At 36.9% G+C, this 14,357-nt stretch overlaps 1 protein-coding gene across 4 annotated transcripts; it reads left to right on the top strand.

The window, feature by feature from the left end:
- Positions 1-4,700: 4,700 nt before the first annotated feature.
- Positions 4,701-13,030, top strand: FABP12 (fatty acid binding protein 12). Of its 4 annotated transcripts, none has more exons than XM_073219390.1 (6): positions 4,701-4,835; positions 6,241-6,416; positions 7,045-7,137; positions 8,735-8,907; positions 11,002-11,067; positions 12,616-13,030. In XM_073219390.1, the coding sequence occupies exons 3-6, from the start codon at positions 7,065-7,067 to the stop codon at positions 12,718-12,720; spliced, it is 417 nt and encodes a 138-aa protein (XP_073075491.1). In that variant the 5' UTR covers positions 4,701-4,835; positions 6,241-6,416; positions 7,045-7,064; the 3' UTR covers positions 12,721-13,030. The 4 variants fall into 4 exon arrangements, with proteins under 4 accessions (XP_073075491.1, XP_073075481.1, XP_073075506.1 ...); XM_073219380.1 differs by having other exon boundaries at positions 6,241-6,412; positions 12,616-13,028; XM_073219398.1 differs by having other exon boundaries at positions 4,747-4,819; positions 6,241-6,412; positions 12,616-13,028.
- The last annotated feature ends 1,327 nt before the right edge of the window (positions 13,031-14,357 follow it).

The following is a 14,357-nucleotide window of genomic DNA, read 5'->3' as shown; positions in this document are numbered from 1 at the left end:
GATTCTCATAGTTTTGAAGGCTGGAAGTATGGAATTAAGGTGTTGGGAGCTATCTGGAGGCTCTGAGGAAGAAACCATTCCATGCCTCTCTCCTAGCTTCTGGTGGCTAAATTGGCATTCTTTGGCCAATGGTTGCTTTCCAATTTCTGCTTCAGTTGGTCTTCATGTGGCATTTTCCCTTGTCTCTGTGTCTCAAATGTCTTTTTACTTGTCTTATAAGGACATGTGTCATTGGGTTTAGGGCACACCCTAAATCCAGTATGACTTATCTTGAGATCCTTAATTTAATTACATCTGCAAAGACCCTATTTCCAAACAAGATCACCTTCACAAGTACTGGAGATTACGAATTTTACATATCTTTTTGGGGTACACTACACTTCCCAGCCCTATTAAAAACATTGAACAAGTGTGTGAAGAATATTGGCCTGGAGCAGCACCCTGTTACTGCTTGCTTGGGTGTCCATGTGCCTCATTCCATCCATTCATTCCCAGCTTCTTCCCTGCAGCTTACCTCCAGCCACTCATGTGGACAGTAGGGGCCCTGCAGAAACAACCTGAGTCTCATGAACAGCCAAGTTGCCAGAATTTTCCTGTTGTCCTTGACCACTGCCCACTGAGGGGTGACCAAGGAAGGTGGCATTCTTCCCAAGCTCCGCCAACACCCTACAAAGCTCAACCAATGCAAGAAGAGAACAGTGTAACTCTTTAGATCACTATTTTCTGTTGGCCACCACATCTGAAGTTTTGTAATAGACTTTCTCTATTTTCAATAAATTTTCCTTTAAAAAATCATTGAACATTTTTCTTACAGCATGGTTTTAATTTAAAAAGTCATTGAAGATACTTTTCTTACAGCATTAGAACTGCAGGAAAATCCAAAGCCTTGGTAACACTAAGGTAACAAGGTGAGAGGTGTGGGGCTATTTCTGAAGAAAGCTTCAGAGCTTATCGAGCATTAGCCATTCAAGATTAGACTCAGAAAGATAGCAGGACAGCTTTTTCTTACCCTGTTTCTTTCCTACTGCATTAATTTTTAATCCTTGTGTCTTTCTTTCTTGCAGGTCTCAGAGCAATTTAAAAAATATTTCATCTATGTTTGACTGATAACCGTCTCTCTCTCATGTGACTTTCATAAAATCCAGAGTTTGGCTTCTTATATTAAATTTTGTTGGCATCGTTGAGCACACAATTTATAAAAATGTCTTTTCTTGATGAGAAGCCTGTGGAAGGAAAACTCGTGTTCACAACTCTTCTATCCCAAGCAAAGAAAACCTACAAACAGTAATGTTTCAAACCTGAGTTTTAAGTTATGAGACTGGAGACTTTAAAACAGAGGTTTACAAACATTTTTTTGTAGTAAATATTTTAGGCATTGTGGGCTAGTGGTCACAAGTACTCAACTCCGCTGTTGTAGCATGGATGCCGGGGTTCTTGTTTGCAGAATCAAAGAATGAACTTAGGAAACAGTAGAGGTAGGAGAGCCAGGGAGAGGCTTTTATTTAGAGATACAGTGAGAGGACAGACAGAGCTCCTGGCGTGTGCCAGAAGGGGACTTGAGAGCCCGTAGTGGCGCATTGTCTAGGGGATTTATCGGCAGTTGAGAGGTAAAGAGCTAGGGATGCAGACCCACTAAATGGTCTCTAAATGTTTATCTTTGAAGAGACACTAAGTTTCTTATCAGTTTTCCAGACTATTTTGCAGTTAACATAAGAAATTTACTGCTTTGATCTTTTCTCAGAATAGCAGTTTCTTGCTTTGGGAGTATATCAATCAAGGCTGCTTGTTTTGCTTTCAAGGTGAGCTGAGTTATTGACTTGATTAGGGCTGGAGGAGGAAAAGCAGCATTTGGGTAAAGTTAAAGATAAACTGGGCTTTTTAGCAGCTAAAGTAAATTTTACAACAGCCTCATTTAATTTAATTGACACAAACAAGACACGGGCTATGTTGAGGTATTTTCTTATTTGGGGAATGTTCAAACATTCTAGGCTAAGTTACTCCTGGTTTTTTAGTTTTAACTAATCTTCACTGAAGAATGCTTATATTCCTAGTTTGACATTTTACTTTAGAGAATTAATGTGACTCTGACTTTGCTTAATTGTTTAATATGGAGTTTTGGTAGGGGTCTTTTTCAAGAGGCCCTCACCCTACTCTGACTACACCCATGGTCCCTGTCTCAGCATGAGGGTAACCATGGTTAACTTGTAAAAGAATAAATGGGGCTGTGTTCCAGTAAAACCTTATCCACAGGTGGTAGCTGGATTTAGTACACAGATCATAGCTTGTCAACTCCTGTTATAAAATGTCAACCAATTCTCCATGTTTCTAGTACAACTGTATATCCATATGGAAACATTAGGGAATTTAGTGTAATTTCAGATTCTTTTTCATAATATTGGAAACTTTTGGATGTCTCTTTCATTTACCATCATATACCAAGTACCTGCCACAGGGATCTTCCATTTAGAAGGTACTCAAATGTTTATTGCATGAATAGCAAATGAGCAAGGCCTGAGCTTTCCTAGCATGCCAGTCTCCACAGAGTGCCCACCAGGCCTTGTTCAGCTCCAATACACTTCTAATTGCTTAGCTGAAATATCTCAAGTTCAACATGCCAAAACATTGAAAACTCTTGAGTGATGGGGCTCATCTCTCTCCTCTGTAGGAAAGTTATAAGTTCTGTACTTCTGTTATGGATCAATATAGTCACAATACCTTTCTGTAGGAAGAGAACTGATATCTACATCTGAATCTATTCTGTCTAATTCTATCTATATCAATTAATCAGTGGTACATTAGTAACAATGAGGATGATGAGACTCTGAAGCAGTAGGGGCCAGTGGTAGCACTTTACTGCCAAAAGCCTGGAGGTGGGGTGGGGGGATTGCAATTACCATAACAATAGGAAAACTTGAAGGGCATCTAAGGTGGCTTGACCTGGCAGAGAGTTGTGGAGATGATTAATGGAACATTGCATCCCCAGAGGTAAAATAAATGAATAACCAATGAGGATGCTGTTTAATGTATACAATCAAAGAAAGTAAGAATGGATGAGCAGCAAGCTGAGGGTGGTCACCCCTATGGAAAGTCAGGATCCTTTGCTCAGATCTCAGACCTTGGCCAGTTTTCAGACCCAAAAATCACTGGCTAAAAAGGTGGCCACGTCTACAGGAGGAAGAATTTTGAAAACCATGGCAAAAATATATTGTATTACTTTCCCTCATTTTCCTCAAAAGAGACCAATGTAATTTACTTGTGAAAAAACACACAGCAGAAAGAGGAATATCCAGATACTTTGAGGATATTGGGTCTAAATTAATAATGATTCATGGAATTCCAAACCACCACATTGGAGCGGATGTATACTAAACAGAACCCAGGACAAAGTCTGGCTCTCAGAGGTCCAGTAAGTCTGTGGGCTTACCCAGTGATCACCTCCCCAGCCTCTGAGTGTATAATTGGGATTGGCATACTTGGCTGTTGGAGAAATCCCCACCTTGAATTCTCATTCAAACCGAATCAGAGCTATCATAATGAAGAAGGTGAAATGGGAGCTTCTGAAACTACACCTCTGCACCCCCATCCTCCCTTTCCCCACCCCTTTACCAGTCCTGGCTAAGATGGGGAGTCAAAAAACCTTGCATTTGGTGGTAGTGGTGGAGAGCAATGGCAGAAATTAATGCTACTTTAAGGGATCTTAAGAATGCAGGGCATGCTAGTCTATATCATAGCTTCATTTAATTCACCAGCCTGACCACTGCAGAAACCAAATAAATCTTGGAGACTATATGACAGTAGGCTACTGTGAATTTGAATAATCTGATGTTGCTACTGTGCTAGATGTTATCTTTTCTACAGCAGATTCATGTATCCTCAGTACACGGTTTGTAGACTTTGATTTGGCATTCTGTTCTATCCCAATTTGGAAAGGCCAGAAACTATGTTTACATGAAACAGACAACAGTGTACATTTACAGGTTTGTCTGGAGGCTATGTTACCTTTTACTCTCTGTCATAACATAATCACATAAGATCTGGACTGTCTGGATATCCTGCACAACATCATGTAGATCAGAAGGATGAGCAAGAAGCAGCTAGCATACTGGAAGGATTGGTAAAACACATGGATTAGAGTATGGGAGTTAGAGTTGGTGGCAATTGAGGGAACTTCCTCTGTTGTAAAATGTTTAGGGATCCGTCTGGGTCAAGGGCAAGTGAGGACATCTCTTCCAAAAGATAAATTGCTGTATATTGCCTTTCTATCACAAAGAAGGAAACAAAATTCCTGGTAGGTTCCCTTGGCTTATGGTGGCAACATATTATAGGAATATGTTGGTACAGTATCTAGATGTGCTCCAGCCTGTATGATGGGTGGAATGAATAGCTCCCTGCTTTGAGTACGGACTAGAGCAGGAAGGCAGGCTGTGCATGGGCAGCTCTCTGTTTGGGCCATGTGATCTGACAGACCTTATGCTGCTGGAGGTACTAGTCATAGGAAAAGATGCAGTGTGGCCTACAGATGAAGCCATAGTGAGAGATCACAACACAGACCACTGGGATTTTGGAGCAAGGCCATGCCATCTGCAACAGAAACTTGCATGCTTTCTGAAAGTAAGTTGCCAGTGTGTTACCAGGGCCTAGTGGAGACAGAATTCTTGATTATATGACACCAAGTAACCATGCCTCTAGAACTGTCCATTATGAGGTGGAGTCTGTCAGACCCACAGAGTCATAAACTCAGGTAGGCCCAGCAGTTGACCAACATAAGATTGAAATTGTGCATCTGGAGTCAAGGCTAAGCAAGACCAGAAGACACAAAGTAACTGCATGAGCAGGTTATCTAGACCCCCATGTCTTCTACCATAGGTGTACCAACAACCCTCCCTTAGATCATTTCTAGGACTCTGTGGGGGTCCCCTGTGACCAGCTGAAGGAATAGGAAGTCTGAACATGTTTTATGGATAGGTTGGCTCAGTGTGTGTAAACAAACTAAAAATGGGCAGTGGTTTAATTATACTTGGGGTGGGAGGGGGCTTGAACAACAGTGGTGAGGAAAAACTGTCCCAATGGACAGAGCTCAGAGCTGTGCACCTGTTACTCATTTTTGGTGGAGGGAAAAATGGTTTGAAAAGAGAATATATACATGCTGGTGGGTAGAGGGAAGTGTCTGATAACGCTGGTCAGGGGTCTGGAAGGAAAAATACTGAAAAATTGGAGACAAAAATGTCTGACTTAGAGGAATGTGGATGTACTTAAGGGAATGGGCATAATGTGAAGGTTTTGACTTGCATATTAATAGGCACCAGGAAAACACCCATCACAGAAAAGGCAATGAATAATCAGGTAGACACATGACTAGGCCAGTGTACCTTAGATAGCCTTTGAATTGACACAACGAGCACATGAACCGAGGCACGTGATCAAGGTCTTGCCTGATCCGTATTCTGCTGATACCTCTTAAACTTTAACTCACCAGCAATAGAGACCAACATGGAGCTCCTGACACTGGAAATATGACATGTTTAAGGAGATGATTGTCAGTAGGTAACTTCCTGATTTTGGAGGATCCATGTGCATCCAGCTCATGAGGCAGCACACTTGACATTTTCTGGAAAAATCCTAGGAATATTAGTAACTTCAGTGTTTCATTTTAACACCTTTAGAACCATCAGTGGTGGGTCATTTCCTGGCTTTAGCCTCATGTCTACTCAATTGAATGGGAATAACTCTATAAATTACACACATTCATATAAAAAAACCTGTAATGTTAAATTGCCTAATACAGGAAAGGAAAACAAACAGAAACAAACTATGCTATCTTTTCCAACCATAGTTAGGAGATCAAATCAATGTTGTATGAAAAATTGCTTGGCCTCCTGTTAGGTGTACAATACCAGTTGCTTTATAAATGTTAGTTGAATAATAATCAGAAAGACCATTGGCCTGGATAAGTACCTTTACAGATATTTTTTACAGATAGTGGAAATTTAACATGAATGGGAATTGTTATAAAATGCTATATTTCCTTTCCTGTTTTAAATGAATTTTATGATTCCAGTTTTTCTTAGTAATGCTGTGTCAATATATGGACATGAAGCATTGCCTAGAATTAAAGTGATGCTCTCAGGGTTGATGGCACGTGTAAGACTGTGCTTATCTTTTAACTTGAACTCTGAAGTCTCCTTTTCAGTTGGTTTATTTACAATTATATTTCTTGTCTTCTGTTCTGATTATATACAGATATCAGAGGCCATCGGTGTGTTAAAGTCAAGGTTGAAAGGAACAGAACAGTCTAAATTAAGAGGAATTTACTAAGAAGATATTTGGTGGTCTCATGGCAGTGACAACTCTCTAAGCTTATGGGAAATTGAGCTGGCATCTGGAAACATCAGTAACAAGGCTGTGCATGCATGTGTGTGTGTGTGCATGTGTGTGTGTGTCACAATCTCTTTTTCCTCTGCTCCATTTTCTTGCTCAATATGCACAAGGCTTAAAATGATTGTTCTATGACTGCCCAAACTTTACTTTTTAAATTCAAATGCCAAATACCATCTATGAAGTCTTTCTGGGCTTCAGTGTAAATTATCAAGAAGGAGAATAAGATAAAATCTCTAAACAGCCAATAAATTGGCTTTTTCTAGATCACCATTGGTCAGAGACAGAGAAAGATCTGGAGGATAGGGATCATATGGCATAAACATAGCTGCCAAGGTCCACCTCTTGTACACGTCTCTGAGTGTGGAACAGTTCTTAGGAAAGGAACTAGAGAGAGTTTGTAACATCTAGTTTTGATCCTAAATTAGAAATGGAAAAATTATATCTAGTCCTGCTAAAAATGTGCATTTCCATTTCATCCTGATTTACTTACCTTGTAGAGAGCTTTCCTGCTTTAGATGGTACTAAGGGACAATGACAAGGAATAGAGTCCTTTACTTTTCTCCCTGATTTTTCTACACTATCTACCAGAATTGTATTTTAAGAAGGTTCCAGAACTCTTTCAGCGAAACCAACATATTTATTCATATGATTCTATTTTTCTTTAAGAAAAAAATAGCTTTGGAAGAATGGTTGATCAGCTCCAGGGAACATGGAAATCCATTTCTTGTGAAAATCTTGAAGAATATATGCAAGAATTGGGTGAGTCATGTTTATTTGCACATCATAGCCAATAAAAATGAGAGTCGTGATAGCACAGAACTTTCTCTGTATAAAATCAGATCAATCTTAACCCCTCCTATTTTTCACATAGAAACAGTAAATATTAATTCAGCACCTAAATACAGCTCTGTGAAACACTTGGCTGGAATTGACATAATCCTTGCTCTCACATAACTTGACATGGATAAAACATGCATGTGCCATATACTAACAAAGCAAGGGATTTCAATAAATAATTTAAAATAAAAAGTCACAATTATGTTTTAAAAATTAGCACTTTGTGAACATTTGCTCTAAATCTTTAGAGAATCTTCAGAATAGGTCTTGTTTCCCAGTTCTGACAGCTGCTGGCATGCCTTGGCATTTGGCCCCAGCACTCCAATCTTTGCTCCTCTTTTCACATTGCCCTCTGCTCTTCTTTAGTCTAATATCCATCTTCCTCCTCTTCTAAGGAAAGTTTTGTCTTATAAGGAAACTCGCGATTACATTTAGAGTTCACCTGGGTGATCCAGGGTAATCTCCCTATCTCAAGATACTTAAATTAACCATATTACAAAGTTCACTTTGGCATATAAAATAACATTCAGGTTCCAGGGATTAGGAGATGAATATCTTTGGGAACCATTATCCAATTCATCACATATTATCATCATTTTTCACAATATGAATTCCATGAACCATATTACAGTATTTCCCCAATTTATCTTCTCTTAGAAATTAAACATTGGTATTGCTGTATAGGTAATGCTATTTCTATAGAAAATTCTCCTGAATGTACTGCATAAAGCTGTGTGTGGAAGAGGTTCACTACAGCATTATTTGTAATAACAAAAATGGAAACAAACTAAATGCCCATTAATAGGGGGACAGATGAAATAAATATTAGTATATACATACTATGGAATATTATGTAACAATCACAAAAACTTACATCTGTATGTACTGAAATGGAAAGTCTCCAAGATGTGTAGACATAGGGGAAAAGCAAGTTAAATAACAATTTTTAAATTAGAACATTTATATATTTTTAAATCCTATATATAGTGGTGATGGTGCACAACATTATAAATGTACTTAATGCCACTGAATTGTACACTTTTAAGTGGTTAAAGCTGTCAACTTTATATGTATTTTACCACAAAAAAATAATAGAAAAAAATAGAAAAAAGCAAAAAAATATATGCATACATATAAAAAGGTAAGAGAGAAAGATCTGGAAGAATCCATGCCAAAGTATTTTGTCTGTGTGTAAATGAGTCCATTTTTAAAATACAGATGTGGTTCATAGTTTTAACCAAGATTTTAAAGGGATCCATGGACCAACAGCAATATGAACTACTGGACCAGAGAAACATGACAATCACTAGACAAAAACTAAAGCCTAATTTTTTTTCTGCAAAAAATAATCTGTTTTAGCATATAATGGTGGTGCTACTAGCTTTAGATATTTGAATTCATGCAGTATTAAACCTGTTTAACTCACAAGCCTCCTAGTTAACCAAGAATGATTCAACTAACCTGAGTTCTTGGAGCCAACAACAGACTTAACCATTGTGTCCTTTCACCTGGTTTCCAGCAATAGGAAGAGCCAGCAGGAAACTTGGCTGTCTGGCAAAACGCACTGTGACAATCAGTACCAAAGGAGATGTGATCACTATAAAAACCAAAAGCATCTTTAAAAATAATGAGATCTCCTTTAAACAGGGAAAAGAGTTTGAAGAAAGCACCCCAGGTGATCATAAAACCAAGGTGAGGCCTTTAACAGTCTGCCAGATAAATTTCATAAGAATGTTAATTTGAAACCATTGTTTAAGTAAGTAAACAATTATAGCAAACTTATCTAAAGTCTATATTAGGTAGAGTTCAGCTAAAATCTAGATCTGAAGATCTCAAATTTTAATATACATACAAAGCCCCTGGGATGCTTTCTAGGTATGTGAAAAATGCCTACTTCTAGGTCTCATCCCCAGGGGCTCCAATGTCTGGGGTGGGCACCTGAAAATTTTACTTTTAACAATGCTGATGCAGACTTGGTGGAACACATTGTAAGAATTGTTTCCTTAGATCATTCTCTAAGAAACAAAAGTTCTGCCTTTCCATTTTATAGCAGTTTTCCATATATAGAATTACATGAATAAAACTCGTATTAGTTGGTATAGATAAGGTTATGCCCTAATGACAGATTAACCACCAACTCTCAGTGGTTTGACAATTGCAATTTATTTTTAACTCATGGTACATATTCAGCATTGTGGTAGAGCTGGGGAAGTTTCGGGAGCTATGAGGGGAATCGCAAGAAATAGGAGCATCAGCTATCTGCCTCTCTTAATTTCTCAGAGACCCAGGCCAACGCAGGTTCAATTACCTTGGAGCTGGGCCATCTGGAGCTTTTGATATCCTCAGTCAACAAGATAGGGATACAAGTGGGCTTTGTATTGCCTCAGCCTGCAAGTGACACACACCGTTTTCATTCTCTGTACAGTCTCCAACTAGAATATATAATTTACTTAAAATATACAATTTATTTATATTTTATGTTAATATTGTCTGATCCCCTACACCAGAATGTAAGATCCTAAATGAAAAGGTTTCTTATCTGTTTTGTTTCACAAGACCCAGCGGTTGTTACATAACAGTTGCTCAATAAATATTTGTCATTTGAATGAATGAACTCAAAATTATATGGACAGTGATGTCCTGATAAATGGAACTGAACATCACATTAATGAATCATTGCTAAATAATATTGAGACTTCAAATTCCTGTACAATATAAAATGGAAGGTTTATTTTGACCAAAAATTTTTAATAAAGATGTCTGTACTAAATTTTTAAAAATCTACTAGAATAAAAAGCCTAGGAAATATAGGGGAGTAGAAAGAAAATTTGGTGACTATCATTGTCTCTGCCACAGAACAGAACAGTAAATAATCTTAGTAGAAGTCCCAACTCAGTGGAAGTATAAGCTCTGAGATGTATGCATCCCAGTAATTACATAATATGATATTGCAGTAGAGTAACATTTATACAGAGATATCTCTAAATTCTGTGGCTTGGCTTGTAATATAATGAGAAGGGTGCAGACGTGACTCAGGACTGCCTGAGTGTGAATCCCACCAGTGCCACCAACTAACCATATGACTTTTGCCAAGACATGGAGCTGTGTTGGCTCAGCCTTTCATTTATAAAATAAGATAACAATAGTACTTGTGTCATAAGGTTGTTGGGAGGACTACATGCATTAATATATGAAAACCTCTTTGAATATTGCCTCACACAATAGTGTTACATAAGTGGTAGCTATTTTCATAATGTTGTTGGGAGGATTACATGAATTAATACATGTAAACCTCTTTGAAGAGTGTCTCATATAGTAGCATTACCTAAGAGGCAACTATTGCTTTTGTGATTATTATTATCATTATCTTTTATATTGTTGGGATAAGAAGAGGAAATCTTTAAAGTAAATAAGAGCTTACAATGAGAGTTTGAATTACTGTCACATGTACTTTTAAAGTTGAAACTTGTTTGTGACTCTTTATGCAAAAGATAATATTTTGCCTGTGAGTAAAATATGAAAATGAAAGTTTTTACTCTACAAGGCAATATTATCATTTTATTCTTATAAAAGATTTTTCCCCCAGAAGAATTAGCCAACAAATTTACCGTTGATAAAGTCTTAAGTGGAATTGTAAACACCATTCTAAAAGTACCTAAATATCACAGCTGAGAAGAATTTGGTGCCTGGTAACATTTTAGTGTTCAAATGTGACAATCTGAACTGAATTTGGTTTTGCCTGTGTTTCAAAGTAAGGTAACCTTAGATAACGACTCCTTGATTCAGGTTCAGGACTGGGATGGCAAAGAGACCACCATAAGGAGAAAGTTGGTGGATGGGAAGAGGGTGGTGGTGAGTGAGATGTTTGTCATTATTTTTTTACCTACTGTAATACTGATGTATAAAATGACTAAAATAGCTTGTTTTAAAGCAATGGAAGTGAATGTAAATTTTCTTTTCTCTCGCTTTATAAGAATGGGGGAAACATTGGCAGGTAAATGTCTGATCATAAATATTATAAACTATGTGTGAACTGGGGAACTAAAAAACTGAAAAGATTAAAAAATTCTGTTGCCTAGTTCTTTGACTTGTGCATAAGCCAAAATAAGCATGTATTGTGCAATCAAGATTTCGGCAGAAATTGAGAGTTGTTGCTAATCCTCTGCTCCATTAACAGGATTAATTTCTTGTTTTCCAGCTCAACACCAAAGAAACATATGAAAAGGACATTTAAGGGGGGATGTAAGGCTTAAGTAGTGTCTAGTTGGTGTATAGATGAGTTGACACAAGGAAAAACTAACATTTATGTGATTACTATGCCCCCTGCTTTCATATTTTATTTACCCAATCCTCTCAAATAATCCTGTAAGATAAGATTTCCCAGCCCATTTAGCAAGTGAAAAAATTGAGATTTAGCCACTGACTTACCTAAGGATAATCTGCTAGAAATATGTGGTGGTGCTGAGATTAAAATCCAGGTTGATTTAATTTCAAGTCTTTACTGTTTTGACTCCATCCTGCTCCCTGAAAGAATAGCCTCCCAGGTCACCTATATCATGTCTACAGAGTAGAGGAAAATATGTCAATGATTCTTCTCTTCCCAAACCCCCACCTCCACCAAAATGAGTAAAAAGGTAATTTTGGACATAATATATAAAAGAGAATATGCAAGAATTTTGTGGAGGTAAAAAAAAATCTATCTTCATTTCTTAATATAGGATATTTTTTACTTTCAACAATGAAAAGTGCATTTTCTTATAAAGTAAAAAGCAGAAGACTAAAGATAATTGATTTTATTGTTTCTTATATTGACATTAACCACCAAACAGGTTTTATAGTTTATTAGGAAGAATATTAGATTCAGAATCCAAAGATGTGGATTTCCAGTTCTGCCACTGAGGACTTACGTGACTTGGATAAGTCATTCAGATTCAGTTTCTTTGCTTGGACATAGAAATGTCTTTACAATTTTTTAAGAGAATTAAATACCGTCAGTGCTCAGTATATATCAGTGCTTTGTAAACCATAAAGTAGTACAATTGATGTAAATTATTATTATTTGAAAAATGCAAGTTACGTAAAGTAGCAAAAATGCTTCAATGTAGGCATTTAAAATATTTTAATAAAAACATTAAATTCCAAACTGTATATATATATATATATATACAAATACATATGCACACACACATATATACACACTATATATAACATATGATTGGCCATATATATATATATGTATATATATGGCTAACAAATAGTTGCTATCTGTAGTTGTCTACAGAGATCTCTTTTCAATATTTTAAAGAAATGTGTATATGGATAGTACTTAGTTTGCATTTTTCTAAGTTTCACTTTCACCAAAATAATACTGACATATCTCATCCTTCACTTGTCTTCTAGGAAAGTGCTGTGAACAGTGTTACCTGCACTCAGACATATGAGAGAGTACAAACAAACTCTGTCTCAGATTCTCAAGCACTCCCAAACTGTGATCCAAACTGCTGAGGTTGTGTAAATCAAACTACAAAGTAAAATATTATGACTGCTAATATGAAAAAGCCTTTGCACAAGTGCCAACAGTTTTGGTTGCCCAGTTATATATGCCTCAGTCATATAGTACCTTGGTATTGGCAGCCTGAGAAACCAGGATGATAGATCTTGTTCAACTCCAAGCTGCTGTAATACATATACTCAGGAATGTACTTTATGTTGACTTTTTTCTCATTAGGCAAAGTACATCAATCCTTTCAATTTAACATGATCTGGTCTACATTGAGAAAATAATATTAATTTAAAAAATCTTTTTACAGATGATGGTGACATATCAGAAAACAAAACACAAGAATCCCTGTGCTGTTCGAGTTTATGATTAAATTGCATAGGCAGCTGTTCAGAATGATTCATATTCCAGATTTAACTTATTATAGCTTTGTGTTAAGAAGGAATCTTGTCTTAAATGCTCAAAATAGATCATTTGACATTTAAATTATTGTCACCCTCTATATGAATAGATCTCTATAAAGAAAAATTGCTGTAAACTTTAGTGCTAATTTCACTGAGCATTTTCTAATATAACCATTCATCTTGTCAGCCTCTCTAATTTTTCAGATTCTTGTACACCAGGATAATTGTCTGAAATCAGTAGTGTGCAGTAATTTAAATTCAATAGTAGGAGGGCCATTAGAAGTACTAACTCAAGAATTTCACATTCCCATCTTGTAAGAATTTGTGTATAAGGAACTATTTTCTATCTTGATTATTAATAAGAATTTGTATTTAAGTCAAACATATAATTAGCAAAGAACTCTTATTGGGTTATAGTTGCTTTGCAGTTCCTTTTTTTTTTTTTTAAACCTTTTGACCCTCTTTATCCAGCAGGAGAAATGGGTGAAGGGGGAAAAAGGTGAAATATTAATTTTTTTTTTTTTTTTTTTTTTTTTTTTTTTTTTTTTTGAGAGGGCATCTCTCATATTTATTGATCAAATGGTTGTTAACAACAATAAAATTCAGTATAGGGGGGTCAATGCTCAATGTACAATCATTAATCCATCTCAAGCCTAATTCTCGTCAGTCTCCAATCTTCTGAAGCATAACGAACAAGTTCTTACATGGTGAACGAATTCTTACAGAGTGAATAAATTCTTACATGGTGAACAGTACAAGGGCAGTCATCACAGAAACTTTCGGTTTTGATCATGCAATATGACCTATAAACCATCAGGTCAAATATGAATATTCATTTGATTTTTGTACTTGATTTATATGTTGATCCCACATTTCTCCTATTATTATTATTATTTTTATTTTTAATAAAATGCTGAAGTGGTAGGTAGATGCAAGATAAAGGTAGAAAACATAGTTTAGTGCTGTAAGAAGGCAAATGTAGATGATCAGATGATCAGGTGTGTGCCTATGGACTAAGTATTAATCCAGGCTAGACAAGGGCAGCAAAACATCCACGGATGCAGAAGATTTCTCTCAAAGCAGGGGGGGTGAGGTTCTGAGCCTCACCTCTGTTGATCCCCAAATTCTCACCTGATGGCCCCCCTGCGACTGTGCCTGTCTTAGGTTGTTCCTCCCTTGAGGAATCTTACCCGTCTCTGGCTAACCAGTCATCTTCCGGGGCCATACAGGGAAATGTA

The sequence above is a fragment of the Manis javanica genome, chromosome 2, assembly GCF_040802235.1.
Source record: "Manis javanica isolate MJ-LG chromosome 2, MJ_LKY, whole genome shotgun sequence".
Taxonomy (NCBI): Eukaryota; Metazoa; Chordata; class Mammalia; order Pholidota; family Manidae; genus Manis; species Manis javanica.
The sequence above is the reverse complement of the archived record's forward strand: the minus strand, read 5'-3'. Positions and strand labels throughout refer to the sequence as shown.